The sequence below is a fragment of the Chionomys nivalis genome, chromosome 15 (assembly GCF_950005125.1).
Source record: "Chionomys nivalis chromosome 15, mChiNiv1.1, whole genome shotgun sequence".
In the NCBI taxonomy this organism is placed as follows: domain Eukaryota; kingdom Metazoa; phylum Chordata; class Mammalia; order Rodentia; family Cricetidae; genus Chionomys; species Chionomys nivalis.
The window spans coordinates 23,186,782-23,214,422 of NC_080100.1; the positions used below are offsets into that span (position 1 = coordinate 23,186,782).

Genomic DNA, 27,641 nt, shown 5'->3' on the forward strand with positions numbered 1-27,641 from the left:
ACTCTGCTTTACAATGATTACCCTGTTGGTAGGTTTCAGTGACAACAGGAGAAAAGGAGGTCAGAAACAAAGAATATCTATCTACCAAAGGAGATGGGCCAGACCAAGGCAGCAGCAGCAGAAGTGGAGGAGGTAGGCCAAGATTCGAGAAGTGCAAAGCACAGGCTTTTGAGACCAGTTTGTGTGGAGGGGAGGGCAAAGGATAGCAAGACGGTAAGAGTGAGATTGTAGGAAGTAAAGTTTCTCCTCTAGCAATGGCGTCCGGGTAAACAATGTCAGAGGTAAACAATACATGGAACACAGAAGGGAAAAAACTAAATTTGTCCTGCAACAGTGTGCTTTCCCTGCATATTAGAGAACTCAGAGGCATCCATGTGAAACAGAAAATCAATTTTTTAACTTAAAATAGTTCACACACCTTGACAGGCAACACCCTAACTTACTCACCAGGCCTTTGATCCTGTGCCAGTACACAGATTGAGGCCGGAACTCTTCTGCTTTTCCCATGGGCCATCATCAACTGAAATTTCATAATAGGAAGCCCTAGGAATTGAAAATAGAAAACTGTTTGCTGAGCTGTGTTAGGATCCCAGTAAAAAATAAAATTTCAAAATTTCTGAAATCTAAGTAAATCACCTTGACCAAGTCCTATCTGACTTAGCAGACACATATATCATCATAATTCCAATATTGATTAAGTGAAAAAAATCACAAAGAAAAAACTTAACTGCATGGCTTTCTGATCTAGACGCCACCCTCCTATCAATACATTAGTGTTTCAGACAAGGGTTCGTACATTTTCCTAACAGTGCTGCTTCTGCTCTGATGGAACCCAATACACACACAGCTCCCTTTCAGAATTCCAGCAATTTCATCTTTAGGTGGTGTCATTCTTGGCACCTGTCCCTCATATGACTCCATCTACACCTAATTCTTTGTGAGAACAGTAGTCGCCACTAAATTCTTATTAACCATAAGGAAAATCCTCAACCAATTCTATATCAGCAGACACAACTAAAAATAATATCAAAATATAATTTGTTGAACAGTTAATGTGTTAGAATATTTTACAAATACAAAATGAGTTTTTTGACACCAGCACATTACACTATTCTTTAAATACTGACTGGATAGCAGAAGTAATTTCTGAAATATGTAAAAGCCTACTGTGTAAACTCTATCTTAAAATAATGGTGTCACTCACAAACATTAGATTGTTTCTTCAGCAAATTAAGAAGTTCAACTCTTAATAAGATACGGGTTTTCAAAATAAGTCATTAAACATACTTGCAAACACTATCACTATAGTAATTTATTTCTTATTCTAATTCCTTCAGCTTCTTCTCCAAGCTCCTGATATGAGTTTTGCACAATATAACTTTTCATTGTTTCTTTCGTTTCTGTTCTTTAGAAAAGATAACAGGCCTAATCTATTTCATGGGTCAAGTTATTTCTTACTCGAAAAATCACATTAGAAACCTATTATGTACAGACAAACCAGCAAAATCCCCAGCAATGTCTGCTACAGTGCTAGACCAAGCTGAAACGAGAGAGTGAGAGTGGGGAGACAGAAGAGAATGGGAGACGATTATAGCCAGGGGAGAGACGCTGGGTCCAGAATGATGAGCCAATTTAGTGCCGTTCTGCATGCAGGTTTACTGGGATTAGTTAATTCACAGGATTTTTGTTTGAGGGAAATTATTTTTAAGGCAGCAATAAAACTCACAGTCCCTTTAGATTGGGTATACTTCTTCTTAAATTGTCCACTGCTACAGCCCAACAATAAGGCATTCTAGGTTAGAACAGACAGAAAAGAAAAAACATGGGCTTTTAAAATGTTCTTCAATCTAAGAACATTGAAAGTGAGGCAGGAAAAACATTGCTGCGTTTCATATTTTCCAAGCAAAGCGTGTAAGGTTCTGGAGCACATTAAAGCCTCAACCCACGTCTGGGATCAGAAATAATGGGTTGAAATGACATTTTTGGTTCTAAATAAGTACATGACCTACACAACTTATGTGCCCTTCTGGATCTCACTGCTCTCACTGCTAACTACAGCTTCCCTCCTCGTGGGGCTGCTAGGAGAGCGTGAAGCAACAGGACGTAATTTACACAGCATGACGGACAGCAGACCATGTGCTCATGCTCCTTTTGCCTGAGGGTCTAGTCACAGAGTCTTTAAAATTAGCCCTAAAGCCTCCAGAATAGTTACACCATCTAATATCAAACTGAAGCACTGATCTTACTCGAGATCTAAGGAGAGACACCAAAGAACAAAAGAGCAGCAGACACCACCCTGTGAGACTTCACTGATTGCCAGTCTGCCATCCGGGTCCAATTTCCCTCCTCCTCTACACTCTCTCTTCAGTAAATACAAAATGCGCAGCCATAAAGGCAGCAGCTTGCTTCAGGTAGCCACACCTCTACAAAACAGAGTAAAGTAAGCTAAAAATGACTCCTATAGTAAACACAGACTCACAACTCTTTCCAACTCAATGGATGCTCTCTGGACCATCTCCTCCTCTCCTCCTCCTCTATACATCAAAACCTACTATCATCTCCACATTGTGTGAAATATCGCATGCAACATGAGACAAAAATTTCTGGACAGATAGCTCATATGCCTTACTATGTTAAAATAAATATATTTTATACTTAAGTAATAAATTTCCTGTGAATATTTTATTTCTTGAAAGAATATTCTAGAATTTTAAAAACTTACATTTTTACCAACCTCATCTTTTTCATACACATCTTTGTATCCCCAGTGACTTATGCATGGTATACAATATGCATAAAATATCTTTATTGCACAAATATTATAAACAAAATAACTACAGTAATCCAAGAATTATTCAAACAATTCTGCCTTATTAATCATCACTTTAATGCAAACTGTATCGATAATATAATAAATCTATTTATGCACTGTTAGTTGAAATGTGGATGTCAATTCTAGTTATGATGACTCTCTCTTCACAGACCCTCGTGAAAGGGCAGAACTTGCAATAAAAGAGAACTGGAGTGGTCCACACATTATACCCAGGAATTCAACGATACAGCTCTCAGAGAGTCACATGACTGCTGTAGTAGAGAGGACATGAACTCACCTCTAGGTTCTGCACCAAATTTACACAATCACCAAACAGGAAAACCAAGCATAGCATACTACAGGGAAACTGATTTATTTCCTGGTGGTCATTTCATGCGAGTAACCAGGTGTTTTCAAGATAAGAGGAAAATGTTGGTGAGTAATAAAGTATATCTGACACGTTTACATTAAATTAATTTTAGCTAACAATAGTGATATCTATTTTTGTGTATGTGTGTATCTGTGTGTGTGTTTCACACATGCTGGGAAAGCACTCTGTCCCTGAGATGTATCTCCAGCCTTTAATAAAGACATTAACTTTGAACCCTCAATATACTTGCCTTAGGGTTACACTAAACATCAACAACTAAGTAGCATGATCAAAAAACGCCTTATCCGAAGTTTACAAGCAAACGTAGTACAGACATAAAATTGGGGGCATCCTGAAACCAACCAGCTCAGACTGGTCAGACGTATTAGTATCACAAATGACAAAAATGAGGTGAGGCTAAGGAGTAATTTTTAATTTTATAAGCAGAAAGCCACAACAGCAAAGTGCTGTGTGTGGTTCATGACTGGATCCTGTACAAAAGGAAGCAGTAAGCAAGTCAGCCTTAAAAACACTGATAAGTGAAGATATTTTCCTCCACTGCATATGTGTGTATGAGTGTGAAAGAGAAGGGGGGAGAAATGTATATGTAGTAAGAGGATTTCTTTTGTGTGTGAGAACGTGTGAAAGAGACATATGTGTGAGAGAGAGACGTGCGTGTATGTGTGTGTGTGCGCACGCGTGTGAAAGTGTATGTGTGAGAGATGTATGTATGTGAGACATGTATATGAGAGAGTGGGAGGGGGTGAAGGGGGGGAGATGAAGGTGGGAGAGAGCTGGGACGGGAATAGGTTTTCCCTGGGCTGCCCAAGCCAGGACCTCAAGCTCCTGAGCCTTAACAAGACTGTTAGAGGCTGCTGAGCAGCTGGAATATAGGAATGTGCTACTCTACTCAGTCTGAAAAGAGAAATCTTCATGCAGACTACCTAAGAAACACACCGCCTGCAATGTGCGCCTAGAACCTCCCTCTCCTGAGCCTCCAGAGTCAGCACAGAATAGTGAGGACCCTGAGGAGCTGTTAAATGTCAAGTTTCACAGACTAGTAACAACATGTATGCCAGCTCTGGAAATTTTATTAAATAATTTCTCCTACTTATATTATTACTTCTACAAGCCAGGTTGTAGAAATTAAATGAAAACATCAAAAGAAGTACTTAAACACTGAATTCCACATTCAAGATCACAAGCTTCAAGGTACCTGGATGACAGACTCTCCCCAATGAAGACTTCATTGAGTGCTCGCACTGGCAAAAGCTGAGGTCCTGAAGCCTCGGATCCTGCAGGAAAAGGTGAGAGAGCACAGACAGTTCTATGAATTTCAGAACTACTAGAACAAACAGTTCATACAGGAAAAGGTGAGAGAGCACAGACAGTTCTATGAATTTCAGAACTACTAGAACAAACAGTTCATACAGGAAAAGGTGAGAGAGCCCAGACAGTTCTATGAATTTCAGAACTACTAGAACAAACAGTTCATACAGGAAAAGGTGAGAGAGCCCAGACAGTTCTATGAGTTTCAGAACTACCAGAACAAACAGTTCATACAGGAAAAGGTGAGAGAGCACAGACAGTTCTATGAGTTCCAGAACTACCAGAACAAACAGTTCATAAAACTCCAGAGTTTAAGGCACCACATTTTTTAACATGACTCATAAAGAACCTTAAATTGTTCGTAAGATAAAGCCTAAAGTCACCTAACCTATACCAACAAATCAAACCTCTGTCTAACTGTAATTCAATTTTCCTCTCCATACCATGTGTTTTTTGGAGTTTGTTCGCTTGTGTTTGTTGGAGACAGGGATCTCTTTTATACAGCTCTGTAGCTCTTTGTAGCCCATACTGGCCTCAAACTCAATCCAGAGAGATCCACCTGCTCTGGCTCCCACAGGCTATGAGAAAGCCATACACTATTCGGCTTCCATATAACACCTGTGCTTACTGATGTAGTGGGGAGCTGTGGGCTACGTTCCTGCCACCCAGCTCCCGGCCGCTTGGCTAGCTTATGCCCCAAAATAACAACACACAAACTGTATTCTTTTAAACACTGCTTGGCCCATTAGCTCTAGCCCTTACTGGCTAATTCACATATCCCGATCAACCCATCTCTAATAATCTGTGTGGCACCAGTCTTACCAGGAAAGATTCAGCATGTCTGACCTGGCGGCTTGCTTCATCGTGTCTGTCCTGAGAGGAGCTGTATGACTTCTGAGCTCACTTCCTCTTCCTCCCAGCATTCTGTTCTGTTTACTCCGCCTACCTATGTTCTAACCTATGAGGGCCAAGTAGTTTCTTTATTTTTTAACCAATGACCTTCCTCCATCATACTGAATTTCATTTCAAAAGTTTTTTCAAAATTTTTGTCAAGTAAATTAAAATTTCTTTAATCATATGCTTTTGTTTTTCATGCTAAATGACTACCAACTCTTAAGCAGTTAAAAATTATCCACTTATAATTTGCTTCTACATAAAGATATATGTTTATATAAAGATATATAGCATATATATATATAAAGATACAAAAGAATGAACTGAGCATTAGTTAACAATTTTCTCTACAACACAATCAATCACAAAGTCATAACTAACAGAAATAGAAACTGGTAAAACTAACGGCAGAGACGCTATCGTGCGCAGTTCTCGCATGTCATCGAATACCAGACTATTTCCAGGTTCACCTGCACTAGGCACAGCCCTCTAACTGCAAGGTGGTTAGAGGTAATGGGAAAGGAGGACTGACTGACTTTTAAAGCTTCCTTACAATCCTCCATGTTCTCTGGATTCTCCCTACAAAATACAAGAGATCAAGTGGAAAACTCAGAGGCTTTAAAATATGGCAGGAGCTCTTAGAATATAGGAGAACCCTCGCTGCCTGACCACTCCTCATACTGTGAGAGGGTAGATCTGATGATGTTTATTGAACTAATTCATGGCCCCAAATAAACATAATTAGGCCTTACAAATAGTAATTATTAACTGGCACAATTAAAACTTAAAAAGAAAAAACAAATCAACCCACCTTCCCCTTTGAAGGTGCACGGGTTATTTATATATATCTTGTAATAAGAAACCTAGGCAACGATGGGTCACACTATGTAAGGCAAAAATGTCATTGGTTCAAAGTTGCATAATTTCTTCAAATTCAAAGATGTAACGGTGTTCTCACTAGTGCTGCTCTAAATTGAAAAGCTAAATTATCAAATATATTTATAATCTCGAACCTATTCCTATATTTAAAAACCCAAATGCAAGTTTTCTAGGCAGTGTTTCCTGCTAATACGAGAACTTAAGTTAGACAACAACACACATTGAGATGGCTCTCAATTTTCTTAGAAATACATCTATTAAAAATAAATTCTAATTAAAACCCCTCTAAAACAGTCCCTTGACATAGTAAATACCATGTTGTTAATCCTAACAGTGGCAGTTATAGAATTATAGCGACATCAGTGTCCAATGCTGCTACTGACAAACCTGAAACCACCCTGCCCCAGATCCTCGACACAGCCCTATCGGCGCTCCATCCCCTCCTGGAAACCCCACTCACACTCTGCTGACGCACAGGGTTTGGGGATTTTCTATCACTGCTTATGCGAAAGATTCTTGAGTTCTTTCAATTCAGATTACTGCCTAAAATTTTGAGACATTTTCTTGGATTACTTTACTTTGGCCATTTTTTTGTTACTTCCCCAGCCCTACCTGCATTTGTTAGATGTTCATCCTGGATAGTAAGGTCCAACTTACATAGTGCAAGTAACTCGTGTCTAGGTCTGATCTCTGCATGGCATTTACATCTCTCAGCAGATGTAACTACTGGTGAAAAGACGTGAATCACCATCTTTTTGAGATACCAATGTTTCATGGTGTGGTGTGCTTGCAAGTGTGTAGATAGCTCCGGTGTGTGTGTTGTGTGTGCAGGTGCATGTGTGACTATTCATGTGGAGGCTCCAAGTATGGCAGCGCAGTGTCTCCCTTGGTCTCGCTCCACTTCACTGACTGACTGAGATCTCTCAACTCAAGCTGGAGCTCACTGATCCCGACAGTCTTGCTAAGTAAGCTTGTGCTAGGAACCTTGCCTCTACCTCTGAGTGCTGGGATCTGAGGAGTGTCACCCAGGTTCTGGGGATCCAAACATCATTCATTCCTCACGCTTGAATGTGTGTCCTTCATCCACAGGACCATCTCTCCAGCCCAACAGAAGCTTCTTTTAGTGAAGGATAAAATAAAATTTCTACCTATAATAATCAAATCTTACCTAATAATTACTAGTTTCAAAACTAGTAATAGGAATTCATGTATACATAATTCCTCAAAATTTGTAAGAGCAATTTATTTCTTTTTTGAGGGACAGAGAATCTTTCCAGCATGATATGAACTCAGACCTTAGAAACACGCTAAAATAACAAAGTTATCAATCACTGGGACCCAGCACAAAGGGGGTGCAGTGGTTAGGTGGTGTGGTTAAGATGCTATTTCTGAAATGTACACAGAAATTTTTAAAAAGAAAAGAATCTTTTATAACAGTCTGTGAATATTTCTTTTGTGATTTTTTGTACCACATAAGTTTTAGACTTTCTGAAAACAATAAGAAAATATGACAAAATAAAAATCCACAAATTAAGGCAAAACTGACTATTCACTTTAACCCCCATACAGAACAGCTGCAAATTACCATCTTCCAGGATTCTCCTGAATCTACTTTACAGAAATCTCACAGCTGGACGAAGAAAGGTTTTAATCAACAACTACAATAAATAAGTTAAATACAGAGAGTAAGAGCGTTAAGTACACACATAGCTACAGAAACATATTTATGTAATCTCCCATAGATCAGCTCTTCAGTCTCTCCTGCTTTCTTCTGACTTGTCGAAGGTCTTACCCTAAGTGTAAACTGTCCTGCCGGGCATCAAATAACTCATTTCTAATCAACTAGCTTTCAAACCTGCCCTAGAGACAGTGAATCTTGAAAATGCTCTACTTCTTTGGACCCTAATTACGACAACAGCAAGAGTGTAAGGCAGCAAGGAGCACTTTCCAGAGTCACTGGTCGCACTAAAGGCGAATTAAATGTAAATTGTTGCTTCAAAAGCTTCAGGCGTTAAATAGTGGCCCCAAGGCTAACATCCAGTCCACCTACTTTCATCTTCAGTTCTTTCAATGTTGAAGGCTCTGCTGTGCTGATTCAAACTCAGCTGCTGTTCATGAAGATCCACGGGAGTGGGGTTTATGCCAGTCCCCTCCAGATATAACCGGATACGCTGCCTCCACAACCACCTGAAAGCGAAGAAAGGGAAGTCAGAGTAAAATCAACTACACTGAAGTGAGGATTAGACATTACAATACCTCAGCCTACTCAGTATGTGCATGAGCAGCTAATCATAGGTTGAGCATGCTGGCATATATATGTCTTTAACATCAGCACTGGGGAGGCAGAGGCAGGCAGAACTCTTGCGTTCCAGGCCAGCCTAGTCTACAAGGCTGTTTCAGAACAGCAAAACCTACATAGTCAGATGCCACCAAAAGGGGAGAGGGGTAACTAATTATTCCATGAATAGATTACAGCACAAACTTCTGAAGTCGACAGGTCCCACTGAAAGATGTGTGTACATTTACTTCTCTTTCCAGATGTTGGTAATGTCTAATAAGCTTATATAAAATCTACAAGGTAATCTAAATTAAAATCTTAATAATAAACTATTAAATCCTTAAGAGCTGGACATAAGCATGTGTTTGCTCAGCAAAACCTCTAACAGAAGGCAAACAGAACCCCACTAAGGTGAAATGTATTAGATGAACATTCATTAAAACTTCAAAATGGTGATTTTTTTTTTTTTGGTTGTTTTTTGCTTGTTTGTTTTTCAAGACAGAGTTTCTCTGTGTAGCCCTGGCTGTCCAGGAACTCACTCTGTAGACCAAGCTGGCCTCGAACTCACAGAGATCCACCTGCCTCTGCCTCCCAAACGCTGGAATTAAAGGTGTGCGCCACCACTGCCAGGCAATAGTGATTGTTTTTAAACAATAATAGGAAAAGAAATTAAGAAATGGCAAATGGGAGCTGCTTACTACATCTACAGACATAAATGAGAACTCAATAAAGTGGATGCTGAGATTTCAAAATGTGGGTCTCCCAAGCACTCTCACCCACGGATCCAGCTCTTCAGCTCTGAGAAACATGTTTTTAAAAATTCCATCCCACTTCTTTAAAAAAACACTTCATAGATAAGACAAAGCTACTAGGAAGTACAGCCTGGTTGGATTAAACATACAAGCATCCATTCATTACCAGGTAAAAGTACAAATAAAACTGAACCTTCGATTTTCCAAACAGCTTCTCTCTTTCTACCAAATGCTAAGAACATGTATTGTAATAAGACTTAAAAAAGCAGGGGCAAGCTCACTCTGGCTGAAGGAGTACGATCTTCATTTGCAATTGCAGGCAAGCAACATTTGTCACAGCTGCTCTCCTCTGTTCTAACTGGACTAGAAGCTGGGAGAGATCTGGGACTGACTCTTTGCGGTTTTTATAGCTAATTCTTTAATGATGAAGCACCCCAGTTTATCTGCTTGTTCTTTTCTGAGCAGCAGCAGCACTAACAGCAGCAGCACTAACAGCAGCAGCACTAACAGCAGCAGCAGCAGCAGCAGCAGCAGCACTAACAGCAGCAGCACTAACAGCAGCAGCAACAACAACACATATTGACTAAAGAATCAAATATGAAGAGTAAGAACTTCCTACCTGAACTCACCACGAGAGAACTTCTGTAAGGCTTCAGGGAAGGAATGTGTGTATCGGACAGGCAGACATAAGTGACCTTCAGACCTGGGACGTCAAGGAATGTTCAGGCAGTATAAAGGGCGGAGGAAAATGGGGAGAGGAGAAAATTCAGAGCATTACTGAACTACAAAAATCAGAGGCCATTTTTCTACATGTCAACCTTGTACTTCCATTTCTGCCACAAACTCTCCATATCTTCAACAGCAACAACAAAGACTAAAATCATAGTTCACAACCAGCTTTAAGAAAGCACACCTTGCATTCCAGCACTCAGGAGGCAGAGGCACAGAGGCAGGTGGATCTCTGTGTGTTTGAGGCCAGCTTGGTCTATAGAGCAAGTGCTAGTACAGGCTCCAAAGCTACACAGAAAAACCCTGTCTTGAAAAACAAAAGGAAGGAAGGAAGGAAGGAAGGAAGGAAGGAAGGAAGGAAGGAAGGAAGGAAGGAAGGAAGGAAGGAAGGAAGGAAGGAAGGGGAACTACACCCATGTTCCCACACTATAATGAAACTAAAAAGAATAGCAAAGTTCTGCTACCAATCACCCTGTCATCTTACCAGTGGTAGAGTGAGATCCTTGCCTCTTACCTCTAAATTACTTAACTATTAGCTTCAGATAAGTCACTCTAGGGTTGTTTATTTCTAAAATTGTGATGAGCACCAACCACACAAGGTTACTCTAAAGAATCAAACTGTGAATGTGTAAAATCAAAAGGTGAAAGCATTTAGAACCACTTAAGCTATTCTTAAGCAAAAGCATTGAGAAAGCTTATCCCAATATAACCTTTCACTTACTCAAAACATATTACAGATGAAGTTACAGGAATTCACAGGTTGACGTGGAAGACAAATTAAAATGGTTACTTGCAGAGCTGGAGAGATGGCCCTGTGGTCAAGAGCAAGCACTGCTCATGAGGACAGCAGGGGTTCAGTTCCCAGCACCCACGCCACATGGCTCACCACCATCTGTATTCTAGTTCCAGGGGACCTGACACGCTTTTCTGATTCTGATGGCCATGAACTCACAGACTATATCCCACACAGACACACATACATAATTAAAATAAAATAAAATGTATAAAACAAAAATAACTGAAAATTACAAGATAGTAAGATTCCTTTTAACTACTTATAGGACAATGACAAGATATCCAGAAATTTTCATTATTATCATTCCTGTGGTGTGCTAGTCTTGAAGGAATGGCTGAGAGTAGACCTCACCAAAAATACGTCTTGATAATAAACTAATATATTGTAAAATGTAAATTAATGAGCAGAAAAGAAAGTGCAGTTAAGCAACTTATCCTTCTACAGAGGTCAATAACAGATAGGACCTCATTTTTTAAATTGTTTATTATTGTTTGCTTATTTTGGAGACAGAGTATCACAGAGTGCTTACAAGTCTAGGTGCTGAAACTTTAAGCCTGGACCACTTGAACCACATCTGTCCTCTAGGTTTTAAAAATTCTTATATCCACTAATACTTTACACAATGTTTACTATATAAAAGGAAACACAGTCATTTCACAGAAAACAGCTCCCTAGGTCAAGCATAGTTCCACAGAAGGCTACACTTACTCATGACATCATATATCAGACATCAGCTTGAGCTCCAGGTATCTGAAGGCCTGGCTTAGGCTTCTAAATCCATTTTCCAGATTGTTTAAGGCTGGCAAGCTGGAGCCAGCTAGAAGCAGGAGGTCACGGTTCCTCTGATGAAGCCTTTCTTCACAGGGGTAACTAGGCTGACCTCAGTATCCCGGTAGCTGACCAGTTAATGAGCAGTTCAACACAGAAGCTGCAATGCATCACTTAGAACAAGGCTTAGAACTGCCAATGTCATACAATTCACTGGCCTCCCTGCCAGTCCTGACTGAAATGGAGAGCAGGACGGAAGCCAAGAGGGTGGGAATATCGGGATACTAATGAAGGCTGACTACTAAGGCATTCAAAGGCTATTTATCAGGTGCAGCAGAGTGAGTGTGGAAGACAGAAGAGACCAACTGAATGAAATTTTTAATTCTGATTGAGTCCATGCGAACAAGCCATCTTAAAGCCAATGTTCCGACCCAAATGAAACCCTCAAATCCTGTAGCCCTAGATGACTTTTGACCTCATGACAAGGTATTATTAATACATCTTTCTCTTCTCTCTATTTTCTATTTACAACAATAGAGTTTTAAGAGCTGTTTTGTCTTCTTGCCTTCATAGGCAAATCTAAGGTCTCAAAATCTGACAGGTTTATGACTTAAATCCAGCTTTTTAAACAAAATACAATCCAGCCACAAAATTGCTCAAGTTCACAACCTCTTAACTTCATGATATAAAAATAGGCTCCAAAGAATTTCTAAAACCCATCTCCATCAACACTGAAGAGAATCAAAGGTTAATTGCTAAACTAATGATCTTGCTTTCTTAATCTCAGAGAACATTAACTCAGGTAGGCTGAAGTCCTAGGCTTGCTCCCTAAGATCATTTAATCACTTTCATGCTCCAGAAGTTTCCTGAATGCTGTGTACAAAACTATGCTAATTTCAGAGAACTTAAGGTCCTATACTCAAAAGAATTAGCCATGTAACAGCAGAGAAAGGCAGGAGAGAACAGGAAGAGGTTATGTGTTGTCTGTGCAGGGAGCTGGGAGGCCAGCCGAGGCCGCAGAGGCCTGACTAAGAACCACAGCAGTACATTTTGACACTCCATCTTGAGGGAATGGCCACGGGTAAGCTTGGCACAAGCACACTCTTGGCAGAACATAAAAAGCATGAAAATAGCACAGGCCTTCTGGAGAACGCTCACTCCTTCGAATCCTCCACTATCTCATATGTCAACCAAGCCTCTGACCAGAGACAAAGCTCGCCTGGGTGAGTCTCCAACCAAGGTGTGAACAGATGCTCGTGTGGTTAGCGCTCACACTGAGACTTTTGGGGAGATTCTGGGCCGCTCCTAGAAGTTTAAATCCACACATGCCTCTTTTTCAGCTGAAGACTATGTAGAGCCTGTGAACAGACGACAGATGGAACTGGGAGAGCAGACAAGAAACAGATGGCCAAAGAGCATGCATATTAGCTCAGGGATGTGCAATGGATCCTGAAGATCACAGGGGAATTGTATAAGATTTTAATTAAGGACTAACTATATTTAGACTTGCACTTTAGAAAAAGACCATAAATTGTGTGTAAAATGTCCCCCACATGCTTCTATGTTTGAACACTTGGTTACTGAAGTATCTTTGACAACAGCCTATGATAGCCTGAGCTACGTTTAGTGGCAGTGAAAATCGTAAGAGACGGACTCAAGAGGTTCTAAACAAGGCCTGCAAATGATCAAGTCAGTGTCTCTGGTCAAGAGCTATGGGGAGCCGATGGCTTCTGGGAAACGCAGAGTTAGTTTTCTATTAGTGTGTGGCTCCTGGTAGATCAATCATACTCCACTGTATTGTGGAATATTTAACTATGTAAAGATATGTTACATGCGTTAATGCTGCATTTGTTTAAATATGTAAAGGTGTGTTATATTTGTTTATGCTGCAGAATGTCACTGTGTAAAGGTGTGTTACATTTGTTACTGTGGCATTTGTTTAATTATGTAAAGATGTGCTGCATTTGTTTTGCCTGTCTAAGGCACCTGATTGGACTAATAAAAAGCTCAACAGTCAATAGCGAGGCAGAAAAGGGGTAGGTGGGCTGGTGGGCAGAGAATAAGTAGGAGGGGGAATCTAGAGAGAAGAGAGAAGAGATTGAGGGAAAAAGAGAGGAAGATGCCCAGAGATAGAAGACAGGCAGCTGACAGACAGACAGAAGAAAAAGTAAAAGTAGGCCATACAGAAAGAAAGGTAAAAAGCCTTGAGGCAAAATACAGATGAAGGGAAACTGGATAATTTAAGTTATAAGAGATAGCAAGAAACAAGCATAAGCTAAGGCCGAGCATTCATAACTAATAAGAAGTGTCCCTGTCATAATTTCGGAGCTGGCTGGTGGACTCAAAGAGAAAGCCTGTTACACCAGTGGATAGCCCCATACCCGAAAGTTTATGGGCAGCACAAATTGAATCAAATGAGTTAAAAAAAAGAAAAAGTGAAGTTGTTGAGGGGGTGGGGATAGAGGTGAAAGTGGATCTGGAAGGAGTTAAGGAGAATATGATAAAAATTCACAGTATAAAATTTCAAAGAATTCATTTAAAAGTTTTTTGACAAAGGCAGAATTCCTTTGCAGTTTGATCAAAGGATAAGGAAGTAGTCACAACTCCATCACAGGTAATGGTTCCATTTATCAAGAGAAAAGCAATGACCGTTTGTAGACAAGCTGCTTTTTTAATACATCTGACAAAAAGCCAATTTGCAAGAACAGCATGAAAAAAAGGAATAAAAATAACAGGAAATTAGGACAGAAAATAGGACCAGCAGATAATGAAGCCTTGCAGTTCAGTGAAGGTGACCATCTGTGGACCATTTCCTAAGGTAAAGTATCTAAGTGCTAAAACTTAAAAAGAAAAATTCTAAAGAAAGGAAGGGTGAGTTGGCCATGCTCATCATCGTTAAGAACTAGACTTCCTCGGAGGGATGGGTGTCACTGTAAGGCTCCGAGACAGTGTGAAGCATCACTAAGGATGAGGACAAGAGCAGAGGATGTTCTAGACAATGAAAGACAAAAGGACCCAAAATACAGTCTGTGAAAACAGCATTATAGAACAGTGACCAAAACTAAGTTCCTTTAATAGTCACAAAGAAGAAATCACAGTGGTAGAAAGAAAAGAAACCTGCAAATGCTACACTTAAACCCCCAATTCAGAGAGACAGAACCTACAGCGTCTGCTGGGTTCAGGATGGCACTGGTCTCTTACACAGTATCAGCAAACTTGTTGAGGACAAACTCAGAAAAGCCTCAACTGCTTACAACTGGGAAGGGAGGACACAACCTACTTTTGGGGCTCAAGAGAAGTAAAAGGGACAATAACTGAGCTGCAGAGCTGCAGCAAAGCCTGGGTGGGGCTGCAGAGCTGCAGCAAAGGCACAGCCCTGGGGGGGCGGGCGCTGCAGGCTGAGAAGGATCACAGAGGAAAGGGAACCTGTGACAGAAGGAGATCTCCTACCTTCATCTCCTCTGTGAACGTGGGGAGGGCTTACACAGGGAGAATAGGATGCAGAAGCACCCAAAGCGAGCAGGTCTTCCTGAGGGGTGGAATGGGGAAGAGGGGAAATGAGAAGGCTAAGTCTAGAGATCCCGGTGAGTGGTTACGACTCTACATCAGAAGTGCCAGCAAGTCTAATACTGCTAAGATTTTTTTTCTGGGTGATTTTTCAAATCTAATATAGGAATAAAAAGGATGACATGTGGATCTAGAATTGACAGAAAGATAATTATTTAAAAATATTTATGGAGCTATTAAAATGAATAAACTGAAAATAGAGGGGACCTGAGCACTGGATACTGAAGGACAGACCTGCGGGGACAAGACCGATGCGAAGGAGAGCGAGCGTGCTCCTAGAAATGAGATTGTAGAGGTGAGAAAATTCCAGACTAATTTTATACAGTCCAGTTATGGTCATGACTCTAAGTGGTTAGAATAAAGAAAAGAGTAAATATCAGTAAAGCTGGAAAAGAAAAAAACTAAAGTTTGCAGACAAATGAAGCCAATGCAGAAACTCCCATAGAGGCCGGGCAGTGGTGGTGTACGCCTTTAAAACCCAGTACTAGGGAAGAATATAAAACAGGAGACAGCTCTCAAGCTCAGTCTCAGTCTGAGGATTCATGGTGGCAGGATCGCCTATTTTGGTCTGAGGTAGGGGTAAAAGCCAAGGGATGCCCACTTTGCTTTTCTGATCTTAAGGTTGAACCCAAATATCTGTCTCTGGATTTTTATTATCCATGTTACAACCAGGAACAAATATGCTTGCACTTTAACACCATGCACTATGGTAAAATCCTTGAAGCAACAGAGTCCCACATCATGAATATACAGAGAAAATGAAGAATAGATTCAAAAGTTTAAGATTCATCAAAAATAGGCAACACACAAAACAAAGCAGAAATGGCTGTATGCAAAATATTTAAAAGTTAGTCCTACAAACCAGTCACAAAATAAACATGTTCTCACTTACCGTTCTGGATCAGTGTTGACCCCAATGACAGGTTTAAGTCTGTCCAAAACTTTACTCGCTGCCAGGAGCATTGTGCCATCACCTAACACAGAGTGTGAGACACAACCAGACTTGTCTTATAAAGCAGTTTCAGCATCATTTTTAAAACTAACAGTTTTTAACAACCATGCCCTCCTAGCTGACTGACAAGTCTCCCTATTACATCTTTGTACTGTGCTGCACCTGTTGTACCGTGCTGGGTCTGCTGCACTGTGCTATGCCCCTTACATTATGCTACGCCTGGTGTACTTCGCTGGGCCTGGTGCACTGTGCTGAACCTCTTGTACTGGGCTGAACCTACTGTACTGGACTGAACCTGCTGGACTGGGCTGAGCCTACTGTACTGTGCCTGTTGTATTGTGCTGAGCCTGTTGCACCAGGCTGTTGCACCATGCTATGCTTGCTACACTGTGCTAGGCGCCTATTATACTGTGCTATGCCTGTTTTACTGTGCTCTGCCTGTTGTATTATGTTATGCCTATTGTATGCCTGTTGTATTGTGCTACGTCTGTTGTATTATGTTGAGTCTGTTGTACTGTGTCTACTGTACTGTGCTATGTCTGCTGTACTGTGCTGAACCTATTGCACTGGTATACCTGTTACAGTGTGCTGAGCTTGCTGTATTGTGCTTTGCATGTTATATTGTGCTATGGCTGTTGTATTGTGCTGAGCCCGTTTTTCTGTGTTATGCTTGCTGTGTTGACCCTGTTGTACTGTGCTATGCCTGCTGTACTGACCCTGTTGTACTGAGGTATGTCTGTTATATTATGCTGATCCTGCTGTACTATGTTATACCTAGTGTACTCTGCCTGTTGTGTGGTGCTATGCCTGTTGTACTTAATGTGTTGGGCTCGTTGCAATGAATTAGGATTTCAACTGTGCCAAGACTGGCAAAAACGAAATTTATATTAGATTGTCCTACAGGCTATCCTGTACATTACGGAGGCTGGGCGATTTCTCAGCTCAACAACATATTAAATGACAATCATACCACCCAGCTGGACATCACTACTCCAATTCCAAATATCTCCTTCCTTGAAATTTATGATATTTTAGTGAAGACATATCCAACCATGGCCAACTTTAATATATTCTCTCCAACAACTACTTTTGATTTAAAGTTGGATAAAATGGTCACTAATAACAAAAATCAAAAAAAGAAAAAGTACATGTTGGTGTCCTGAGGCCAAATGATGAAAACCTCAATAAAATATCACAACTGGCTCTTTATTAAGACTGCCATAATTAAACCAAAATACAGTTAACAAATTATCTTTTGAATCTGAAGGTAAGACCTGTAAATCTACACTAATGAAGACACAGAGAATATCACAGCACCAAGAACTATAAGTTAACTAATATTAAGAAAAAATGCAACAACAAAAAACAAACCAAACAGAAAAGTGTCTCGCAAGACTTGAAGGAATCAAAACAGCTAAACTCCAGGTACCTGTCGCAGGACTTACAGGAAGAAAGACAGCTAAAGACCAGGTACCTGGTGATAACGCTCATGGAAAACCCCACATCCCAGCCCCTGATCTCAGAGAGCAGTTACCTCCGGCCGCTATGACCGCGTCTGCCCATCGCACGGTCTCTTTGCTGTACTCCCTCCGCTTCACCAGACGGACCTCAATCCCTTCACCCCTAGGACAAGAAGTTGCACACGTTTTCCACTGGTGACATATCTAAGACACGGACATTTTCTAAAAGGTAGATTATTACAAAAAAAAAAAAAAAAAGAGGCAAAAACAGTAAAATCGTTGTTGTAGAAACAAATTTAGGTGTAGTCTGCAAAGTCAGCTTATATAGCCAGTGAGCTGTGACAGGTCAGGCAGCAAAGGAATAAATCTGACAACCAAATCTCCATGGGCCTTAAAACAAATTTTAAAATCACTAACAATAATACTGGTTGATCAGAACTTTACTTTCCTCTGTTTCTGATGCTTAAATTTAATGTAAAAACATATTATACTCATTATGTAAAACTTATACATTCATTATAAAACCAAATAGCTATTGCCTGAATTCAACACCTACTCATCGAGTGGCAGAGACTGAAGTGTTTGGCATGTCCTTAGTTCCTCTTTCATAGTCACTCAAACTCAGTTGCAAATAGAAGCTTCTAGAATGGTCATTTTTAGACATAGGGAATACGTTCACGAACACCCATATCTACATAATGTTCCAAGAAATCACTTGACACACAGTGGAAGCCCGCTGTGAGCGATGCTTGCTGCAGAAATGACACTTTACTAGAAGACAGAGTTACTGAAAATATCTGAATTGAGTAAAATAAAAATGTCCTTAGACAATGATAAAGTTGGGTCTTTTAACCCATTGATTTCCTGGAAATGTGACCAATTTTACTAAAGTTCTAAGAATTAGCTACTAGTACAAAATAAAATCATAAATCCTGTCCATAAAATCCCATCTTAGACCCCATCCCGCAGACTTACCGTAAACTATCGATTATATGCTCGACATTTTTGGTGTGAATATGATGTCGTTCAAGGAGCCCACTGTAGCTCGAGCCTTTCAATGCAAGCTATCAGAACAAAAGAAATGTTATTTTACATCAAATATTACATATAATACGATGTCATTTAAAAACTCTATGTAAAATAAGAATTTTAAAGGCACATTTTAATAACTGCCTATGAAATTTGAGTTCAACTAAAGACCAGATTTCAGAACATCATAATTTGATTTTAGTATCAAATACAGTATCAGCCCACCATTTCCAAAAGGCACATTCTATATGTTTCTTAAATGTATTTACCAGATTACACGTGGCTATCTGAAGGCTGAAGACAAACTCTCCCTGTGACAGGCAGTTAGCTGACCTTTAGTCCACTTGGGTTTGCTGCTCCTGTGTTTACATTTGGGTCCTATTAGGAATCTGCCCTGCGTCATCTAAACAAAGGGCTGGGTAGGTCTCTGAGAAAAGGTAACCTTCAGATATACAGAGCTGTGACCTTCCAGCATTATTCTTCCCAGCTGATTTGAGTAATATTTTATATTTATCTTACCATTATCTCTAAAGAGATAGTCTAAAAAATAAAATGTGCAGTATGTGTCTAATATAAATCATAAATATATTATTGGCATTACTTACTAAATTGCAGAGTAAAACTAACTTCTAAAAACTAATTTAGTATGTATTTTACTTTCCGGAATGGCTAAGTTGGGGTCTCGGTGTGTAGCAGAGGTTGGCCTCAAAGTGACTCTTTCTTCAGCCTCCCAAGCATTTGTTGGCAGTGAGTGCCACCATGCCTGGTTTGTGTTTTACTTTTCAAAACAGAATACTTATTTTTGACAACTGCATTTTGCTTTTTGCAAGATTACAAATATAACACTAATGTAGATAGCATTTTTTAATAAAATAAAACCAAAATTTTTATCTTATTTCTTAAGAATGATTACTGCTGCCAGGCAGTGGTGGCGCACGCCTTTAATCCCAGCACTCGGGAGGCAAAGGCAGGCGGATCTCTGTGAGTTTGAGGTCAGCCTGGTCTACAGAGCTAGTTCCAGGACAGGAACCAAAAAGCTACGGAGAAACCCTGTCTCGAAAAATCAAAAAAAAAAAAAAAAAAAAAAAAAAGAATGATTACTGCTAATATTCCCAGTATTTTCTTTACAATACCTTCACAGTCTCTTCTTTACAAATACTGGGTTGAGTTCTTTAACATATTTTTTCCACTTCTACCATTTAAAGAGAACTGTATGGGTCCCAAAAGAAAGAGTAAAGGAAAATATTTGGTTATTGTAAAAATTAATAAATGGACTCTAAATTACATCAGATAGCCGTACAAGTGTGCATTAGAATCATTGAATTCAGGCCAAATTGGCAGTGAGCACAGTGGTAACCAAAAACCCTTCATTTGTCTTAACCAAATGAACACATAAATTTGTTTCTAAGGACAAGTAGAGTATGCCCCTTTAGATTTCTGCCCCTCATTACTAGCCCTGAAACCTCTTATCAACCAACTTTCAAGGGCTATGAGCCAAGCTGTCTGTCTTCTCCAGGGTGCCCTGCTCCGTGACTTTAAAAGAAATCTGCATATTGATGTTAAGGACTCCCAACTGCTATCCCAAGCTCTGGAGAGTCTGGACTCAGCAGAAATTGGCCATCTTTCTTTAGATGGTTAATAGACATCTTTTTGTTTGTTTGTTTGTTTTTGGGGGTTTTGTTGTTGTTAGTGGTGTTTTTATGGTTTCGAGACAAGGCAGCTTTGGTGCCTGTTTTGGAACTAGCTCTTGTAGACCAGGCTGGCCTCGAACTCAGAGATCTGCCTGCCTCTGCCTCTGCCTTCTGAGTGCTGGGATTAAAGGTGTGCACTGCCACCACCCGGCCAGGCATCTTTTAATATTCAATACCAAGCCCTGCATTTTCTACTCTAAGGACTCCCCACCTACAGCTTAAGTCAAGGCTAGTCACACTTGAAACCACCTCTTCCAATTACTAGACCATCAACGCACATCTCTGCGCTCATCACTACAATTTGGACAACTGCACACGCCTCTCTCCAGCTCCTGGGCCCACAGTCTACTCCCCGCACAGACAGCGATCAACTATGAGTACCCTGACAGTCCTCCCGCAGTGCTCTTCTTTGCAGGCTGGATTCTCTCCATTCTGCAGCCCAAGGACTGTCCTCGGTCTTTAAGAACAAGGACGGCCTAACCACTAACACATCAAGGCCCTGAGCATGCTTATGGCTCACAGATGCCAAACCAATTAGTCTTTTGGAATGGAGCCAATCACTCTATCTCAAAGTCTGTTAGATCCCTCCACTGAATTTGCTACACCTAAAATTATCATGAGTGTATTTTTTACATCCCCTTACTAGAGTATACTTTACACAAGAGCGGTGACCTTCTCTTGTTCACCAGTGTACCTCAGGACCTGGTTACTGGGTAAGTTATCTGTTGAGTGAATTCATTCATTTGTCCGTTTAGGTTTCGGCTTGGGGTGGGGGAACTGCTGGGATGCATGTCTCAGAAAAGCAGCCAGAGTGCATAAGCAGGCGCCGAGGACGACAAATGAGTGACAGCCCGCCTGCAGTGCTGGCTGTGTAGGTCATCTCTACCTGCTCAGGACTGAGGAGATGTATGATTTTGTTATAGTAACGCCACACAAGATTTCACTTTAGGAGCGAACACTTCATAAAGCTAGAAATTAAGATTTTAAAATGTAATGTGTGCAAGCATTTGAGTACCCGGCTACTGTTTATTTAAATATTAGTTGATCTCAATCAAATTTATTAAATGGAGACTACAAACAGCCCAGGGTGAAGAAAAGCATTTTGAATGTACAATAAATCTTTCAGAATTTTGTCATCAAATTTATGTTTCTCACTTGCCAAAAATAAAACTTAAGGGTAGTTGATTCCTAGACTTCAATAACCTGCCCAAATATTGTATCTTCTCTTCCAACTTTTGGTTGGACTATATGAATATACACCCTGGAACTAGAGACATAAACAGGCTGAGAGACTTCTGTTCTTACTTCCTTGTTCTCATCAAGCTGCAGGAAATTAAGCTAAAGACTAGCAATGGAGCAGAAATGTCTTTATCTCAAATTTCTCCTTGTGTAAACACTCTATGTTAGGGTCAACATTCACCTAGACAATGCAATTGCTGTAGTTGTTTAACACACTATCTAGTGGACTAGCTGGTGAGGTAGCTGGTGGGGTAGTTGGTGGGGTAGCTGGTGGGGTAGCTAGTGGGTAGCTGGTAGGGTAGTTGGTGGGGTAGCTGGTGGGGTAGCTGGTGGACTAGCTGGTGGGGTAGCTGGTGGGGTAGCTGGTGGGGTAGCTGGTGGACTAGTTAGTTGGTGGGGTAGCTGGTGGACTAGCTGGTGGGCTAGTTGGTGGACTAGTTGGTGGGGTAGCTGGTGGGGTAGTTGGTGGGGTAGCTGGTGGACTAGCTGGTGGACTAGCTGGTGGGGTAGCTGGTGGGGTAGTTGGTGGGGTAGCTGGTGGACTAGCTGGTGGGGTAGCTGGTGGGGTAGCTGGTGGGGTAGTTGGTGGGGTAGCTGGTGGACTAGTTGGTGGGGTAGCTGATTGGGTAGCTGGTGGCATGGCTGGGTGGGGTAGCTGGTGGGTGCTGGTAGGTGCTGGTGGGGTAGCTGGTGGGGTAGCTGGTGGGTGCTGGTGGGGTAGCTAGTGGGGTTACTGGTGAACAGCTGGGCTCACTAACAAGGACTAAGCAGATAAGTGGCAAAACATTGCAGCAAACACTTCTGAAACATCAAACAAAATATTCTGCGCTACCATGTAAATAGCGCTCACACCATCATAGAGCACAGATTGTGGTGGAATGGACAACTAGACGCCTGAAAACAATGTGGCTCCGACACCTAAAACCTCACCTTCATCAGAACATCAAGTGCAAATGTATTCCTGTAAAAGGCTTACAATTAAAAAGTTAGAAATTTAGAATACATTCTCAACTTTGCAAAGTCCCACATTACATATTCAGAATCATTATTTTTCAAAAATGCATGCATTATTTCCATTAAAGAAATAAATAAAATGATTATTCAACTTGGAAAAAGTAGAAGAATCTACAAATAAATAAATCTATAGACAGAATATCCCATTATAAGTGATAGTTTCTCCTACAAAAATCACCAAAACACAACACCTCTTCTCCCATGCTGTGCCATCAGCACACACAGGAATGAAAGAACAGAAGCTGAGAACAGCTCTGTCACATTGCACCCATGCTTAAACTATGGCATTTTCCAAATGGCCTTCTGCATTTTTACATTATTACTGATTTTTTAACTTGGCTTATATTAAAATCATTACAATTACAAATGTTTAAAACTTGCTTTACCAGGTAAGGTTATTATTTTGGACTCTTTAATTTCCGTGAAAGGTCAATGCAGTGTTCTAACATATAAAATACACAATCTTGTAAGATAATGAAAGTTTGCTAAGTAAACTCACTAGAAACAATTCAATCATCCTTTTACACACTTAACTAGGTGACTTGCTATCACTCAAAACTGCCTGGAAAGTGTGTGTGCACCTTTCAGCAGCTGTAACATCAACTGTTCGCCTCTGGGCTCAGGCCACAAGCACCAACTCTGCAAGGCTTGTTTGGCTGGAATGGACCAATTCTGGATTCAATTGACTTTATCTTCCAGGAGCTCCCTTCCCTTCATCCCAGCTGCCTTGGCCAGTATTCATTTTGTTCATTCTATTTGTGTCTTCCCTATGGTTGGTATTGTCAAGGCTCTAGCTTCAGCTCTCTCCTCAGCTCTCCCGACATTTCCTGACTGATCACCAACCCCGCCAACTGTTCTCATTTTCTCCCGAGTATTCATCAGAGACTGAAACCTGTCCCATCAGCTTTATCTTCTCTTGATTCATAGACTCCACTTTTCAAACGTCCTTAGCACTCCACCCAGTCCTAGTTCTCACCCCAAGATATCTAAGGCTGCATGGTCCCATTCTTATGTGTACTCTGGGAGTCATACACCATTAATAAAGGCATTATTTCTCCAGGTAACTGAACGATCCCAGCTGCCGCCCTCAGGTCTCTCACACTCTATCTCCACACTAGCCAGCCAGCTTACACACCGCTGAGCACACTTTTCTCAAATTGTGTCACTTCCACACTGCCACCCTCAGGTCTGGACCGCATCGACTCTGCCTTGCACAACGGAAAAACTTGCCTGTGGATTCTCTGAACTGATCCCTTAAAAGTTCGGTAAACTCCCATCCAATCATAATCCTCAAGACCTGAGAGTCACCTTCATGCTAATCCCCAAAAACAACCAAAACCTCATACCTCTGGCTCGCTCCATTCCTATGACGACAGACTGGATTCTAAGCATTAGCCTAGGGTGCTAACTTAGAATACAGTTAACATCTGCCTCTCTCACCCAGGCTACCTGCATGACCTCAATACACCAATGGTTGAACAGCCAGCATTTCAATTAAACAGAAAGTAAAATATTCTATCAAATTGGGTTACACTGTTTCCTGTAGCATTTTACTCCAATTAAAACAAGTCACAATGTCAAGTTTCTGACTGGATCACAAAGTTTCAGTTTTTGTTGGCTAAAAGCTGAACTTCATTCTTTGTTCTCTTCACCCATTCAAACTCTTCCATCCTTCAACATTTAGTAACATCCTTAAAGTATAAAGTGCCATTCTACTCTTACCATATCGGTAAAAAACATGAAAGCTTGTTAAGTGATGGTGATAATTTGTAGATTGGGGAGTTCATCCAATGTGTATGAAAAACTTACTTTTAGTTAGAATTGTCCTTAACAATATGAAAACTGGGGCTAGCAAGACGGTTAAACTAGCAAAGACACCTGCCACTCAAGCCTGGTGACCTGAGTTTTATCCCTGGAACACGTGAAAAGGTGGAGGGAGAGAACCAACTCCACAAAGCTGTCCTCTGACCCCCACCTATATGCTGTGACATGTGCACCCACACACAAACCATGTATGCACACACACGTACACACAATAATATTTTCAAAGGTAAAATAGAACAGCTGCAAACAATCTGTAATAATCCCAAAAGAGGACTACTACAAACAAACACTACATAGTGAATGCATTTGTACCAAGACAGATAACTTTTCAAAACAACAGTTAATAAATGCAAATTTGTAAAGACCAGGCACATGTTCTAAAGCCTATATCATTGCCGTAACTTTTTAAACATGCATAAAATTTTATATATTTTTGTAGAGAGTCATATCAATATAAAACCATCTGCATGATAATGTATATGCCTAACACCTTCATACAAATAGAGATTACCCTTGGAATGGTGGGAGCAGAGAGACTAGCTAGATGAATAGGGCTATACTGTTAATAGTTACCAATCTTACAAAAAAGCAAATCTAAAGCAGGGCAGGAAGAGCTCATTTGGGAAAGTACTTGCTACACTAACATGAGGACCTGACTCACTCCAAACACCTAAATAAAGAGTTGCTGGTCCTCACTTAGGAGCCCAGAGCTGGGAAGCAGAGACTGAGGACCCCTGGGGCTTACCACCATCCAGTGTAGCCTAATGGCCAGCTCCAAGCCAATGAGAGACCTCCTCTGAGAGAGAGCTACAAAGTGTTTCCCGAGGTTAATCCCCAAGGTTATCTTCTGGCCTGACTCCTCAAGTGTGCAGGAGATACATGAGTACATCCATTTAAAAAGTTCTGAAGCAAATATGCAAAAATGGTATCGGCTACGTCTAGGTAGTTAAATACACACGTATCTGTATCTTGCTACTGTGAAGTTTTCTATAGGCTTGAAATATTTCCTAACTGAAGATCACAACACTAAACACTTCACAAAAAAAATTTTATTTAGAGGTTGTAAAATAAAAAGAAAAAACCCTTAAGGTTCTTTTCTCTCCTTTATCTCCATCCTTCCTAATTAGCCTTCTCCTTTTCCATATGCTCATGGACTACAGAGTGAGAACACCATGAATGGATTTTCTCCAGTCACTGGAAACTAGTTTTTGGTCCCCGGTTTAGAACATTGCCGGGTAAACAGCTACTTAACAAAGTCAGTCAGCTTGTGGGATGGCTCAGGGTGAAGGCAGCTGACTCTGCCTGACTGACAACCTGAGGATGATACCCTGGACCCACATGATGGAAGGAGAGAACCACCTCTCTCAATTTCCACAGACCTCCAGACCTGCCATACCACTAAGTATAATAAATGCAGAAAATAAAAAACAGGTAATGAGAAAACAAATTAAGCCAACTAAAAAAACTTTCTGGGTGCTGATAACTCGTATTACACCTTTGCAAGTTTTTATTTAAACAATAGTTACTTCTATTTACCATGTGCCTGGATGTGGAGCTGGAGGTCAACTCGAGGAGGTCTGTTCTCGTCTTTCATCTGTGTGCCCTGGGTATCGCACTCGGGTCCTCAGCCTTGCTCTACCCACTGAGTCATCTCGGGAGCCCTGGCAAGCTTTTATAATGCTGACTTTGACGTTATATTCTCTATTACAAACAAGCTTCATGAAAGAGGAAGCACTTCAGAACCAGCGCTACCTCAAAGCAACTACGAGAAGAAAAGAGAAGAGAAGAGAAGAGAAGAGAAGAGAAGAGAAGAGAAGAGAAGAGAAGAGAAGAGAAGAGAAGAGAAGAGAAGGAACCCCACTCCATGAAGCTGGAGAACGTAGCTTAATGGCAGAGCACTACCTAGCAGGCACAAGGCCCTGAGTTTGATGCCAGCAGTGTAAAATTAACTAATTACTTCACAGTGTTAAAATAACACCTTTTTAGTTCACCTCAGTGATCTTAGAAAAGCAACCAGCAGGGGCTAGAGAGATGGCTCAGTGGTTAAGAGAACTGGCTGCTCTTCTAGAGGACCTGAGTTCAACTCCTAGCACCCACATGGCAGCCCATAACTGTCTCTAACTCCAGTTCCAAGGGACCTGACACCCTCACACAGACACACATGCAGGGAAAACACCGGTGCACATAAAATAATAAATTAATCTAAAAAGAAAAAAAAAGAAGAAAAGTAAGAAAAGTAACTGCTTTGGAATGACAAATCAATGTCACACCAAGTATAAAACTTTCAGTTGGGTGGCAATGCAAATGTGCTGCAGAAATTGGTCTAATTACCTACACGATGAATATCTAGTGGGTGATCATAAAGGAAAAACATAGTATAATATCTCTAAAGCATGAAATAACTGTCACCATGGCTGGTATTTGAAATTACCTATTTCTGTTACATGTTAGAAAGAGTGAAACAAAGCCAACTTGAACTTCTCTGGTTACAACATCAGCATGCATCAGTGAACCTGCATCTACGCAAAACTTCCTTCCCACAATTAAGATCACAGGGAGAGCGATCATCAGGGTTTGGAAGGCAAAGCTACTGACACTCATAGGGTTGTCCACACACTTCAAGTGGATGCCTCCCCAGGTAATACTGTTAACAGCGAAAACTAAAGAACACGGCCATTTCAGCTGCTGCCACATTCACTCTTTCTCTTTGTGAAAGCTCAGGGACAATCTTATTTCAGTTTAAAAGAAAACCCACCCGGCAGGCAAGCTGCAAATCCTGGCAGCTGCCCAGAGGACAAAGATGGAAAAGAAAAGAGGAAAGTACACCGTTTGCTTGTCCATCTTTTTTATTTCTCCAATTCAAATATTGATAATATACTTTTGGCCTTTGGTTTCCAAATTACATTCCACAGAACTTAAAACCTTTTCTGCCAAAACAACAAAAATCATTCTTTGTTTAGTTTGTTTCTCAAAATTTGAAGCCTGAACCTACTTTTAAGAGCCCATGCTGGCAATCTCTGCCTTACCAACTAACTTGGAATACTGCCAGATGGTGATAAGGCCCGGGATGGGAAAAAACTGGTACCAGCCTTGGGAAGAAGAGAACTGAATGTCACTCTGAAGAACATCAGAAAGGCTTCCCCTAAATAGCTGCGTCTGCAGAAGAAATCATCACAGACTGGTATTTTTCGTGTCTTTATAATACTCAGCACAACCTTGGTAGGCAGAAGCATAGAAAGTATCAAGGACTCTGAAAAG

At 40.8% G+C, this 27,641-nt stretch overlaps 1 protein-coding gene across 3 annotated transcripts in view; it reads right to left on the reverse strand.

Moving 5' to 3' along the window:
- The window catches only part of Nadk2 (NAD kinase 2, mitochondrial), a 41,743-nt gene that overhangs the window by 8,312 nt on the left and 5,790 nt on the right, over positions 1 to 27,641 (reverse strand). For 2 of the 3 annotated variants that reach the window (XM_057790049.1, XM_057790050.1), the window contains exons 2-8: positions 18,562 to 18,650; positions 17,661 to 17,749; positions 16,067 to 16,148; positions 9,934 to 10,017; positions 8,335 to 8,471; positions 4,399 to 4,477; positions 448 to 543 (exon numbers count right to left, since the gene is read on the reverse strand). In XM_057790049.1, coding sequence (XP_057646032.1) covers positions 448 to 543; positions 4,399 to 4,477; positions 8,335 to 8,471; positions 9,934 to 10,017; positions 16,067 to 16,148; positions 17,661 to 17,749; positions 18,562 to 18,650 — 656 coding nt within the window. Of the gene's footprint in view, positions 1 to 447; positions 544 to 1,726; positions 1,793 to 4,398; positions 4,478 to 8,334; positions 8,472 to 9,933; positions 10,018 to 16,066; positions 16,149 to 17,660; positions 17,750 to 18,561; positions 18,651 to 27,641 lie in introns of all 3 variants that reach the window. The other variant, XM_057790047.1, reaches the window with a different exon arrangement.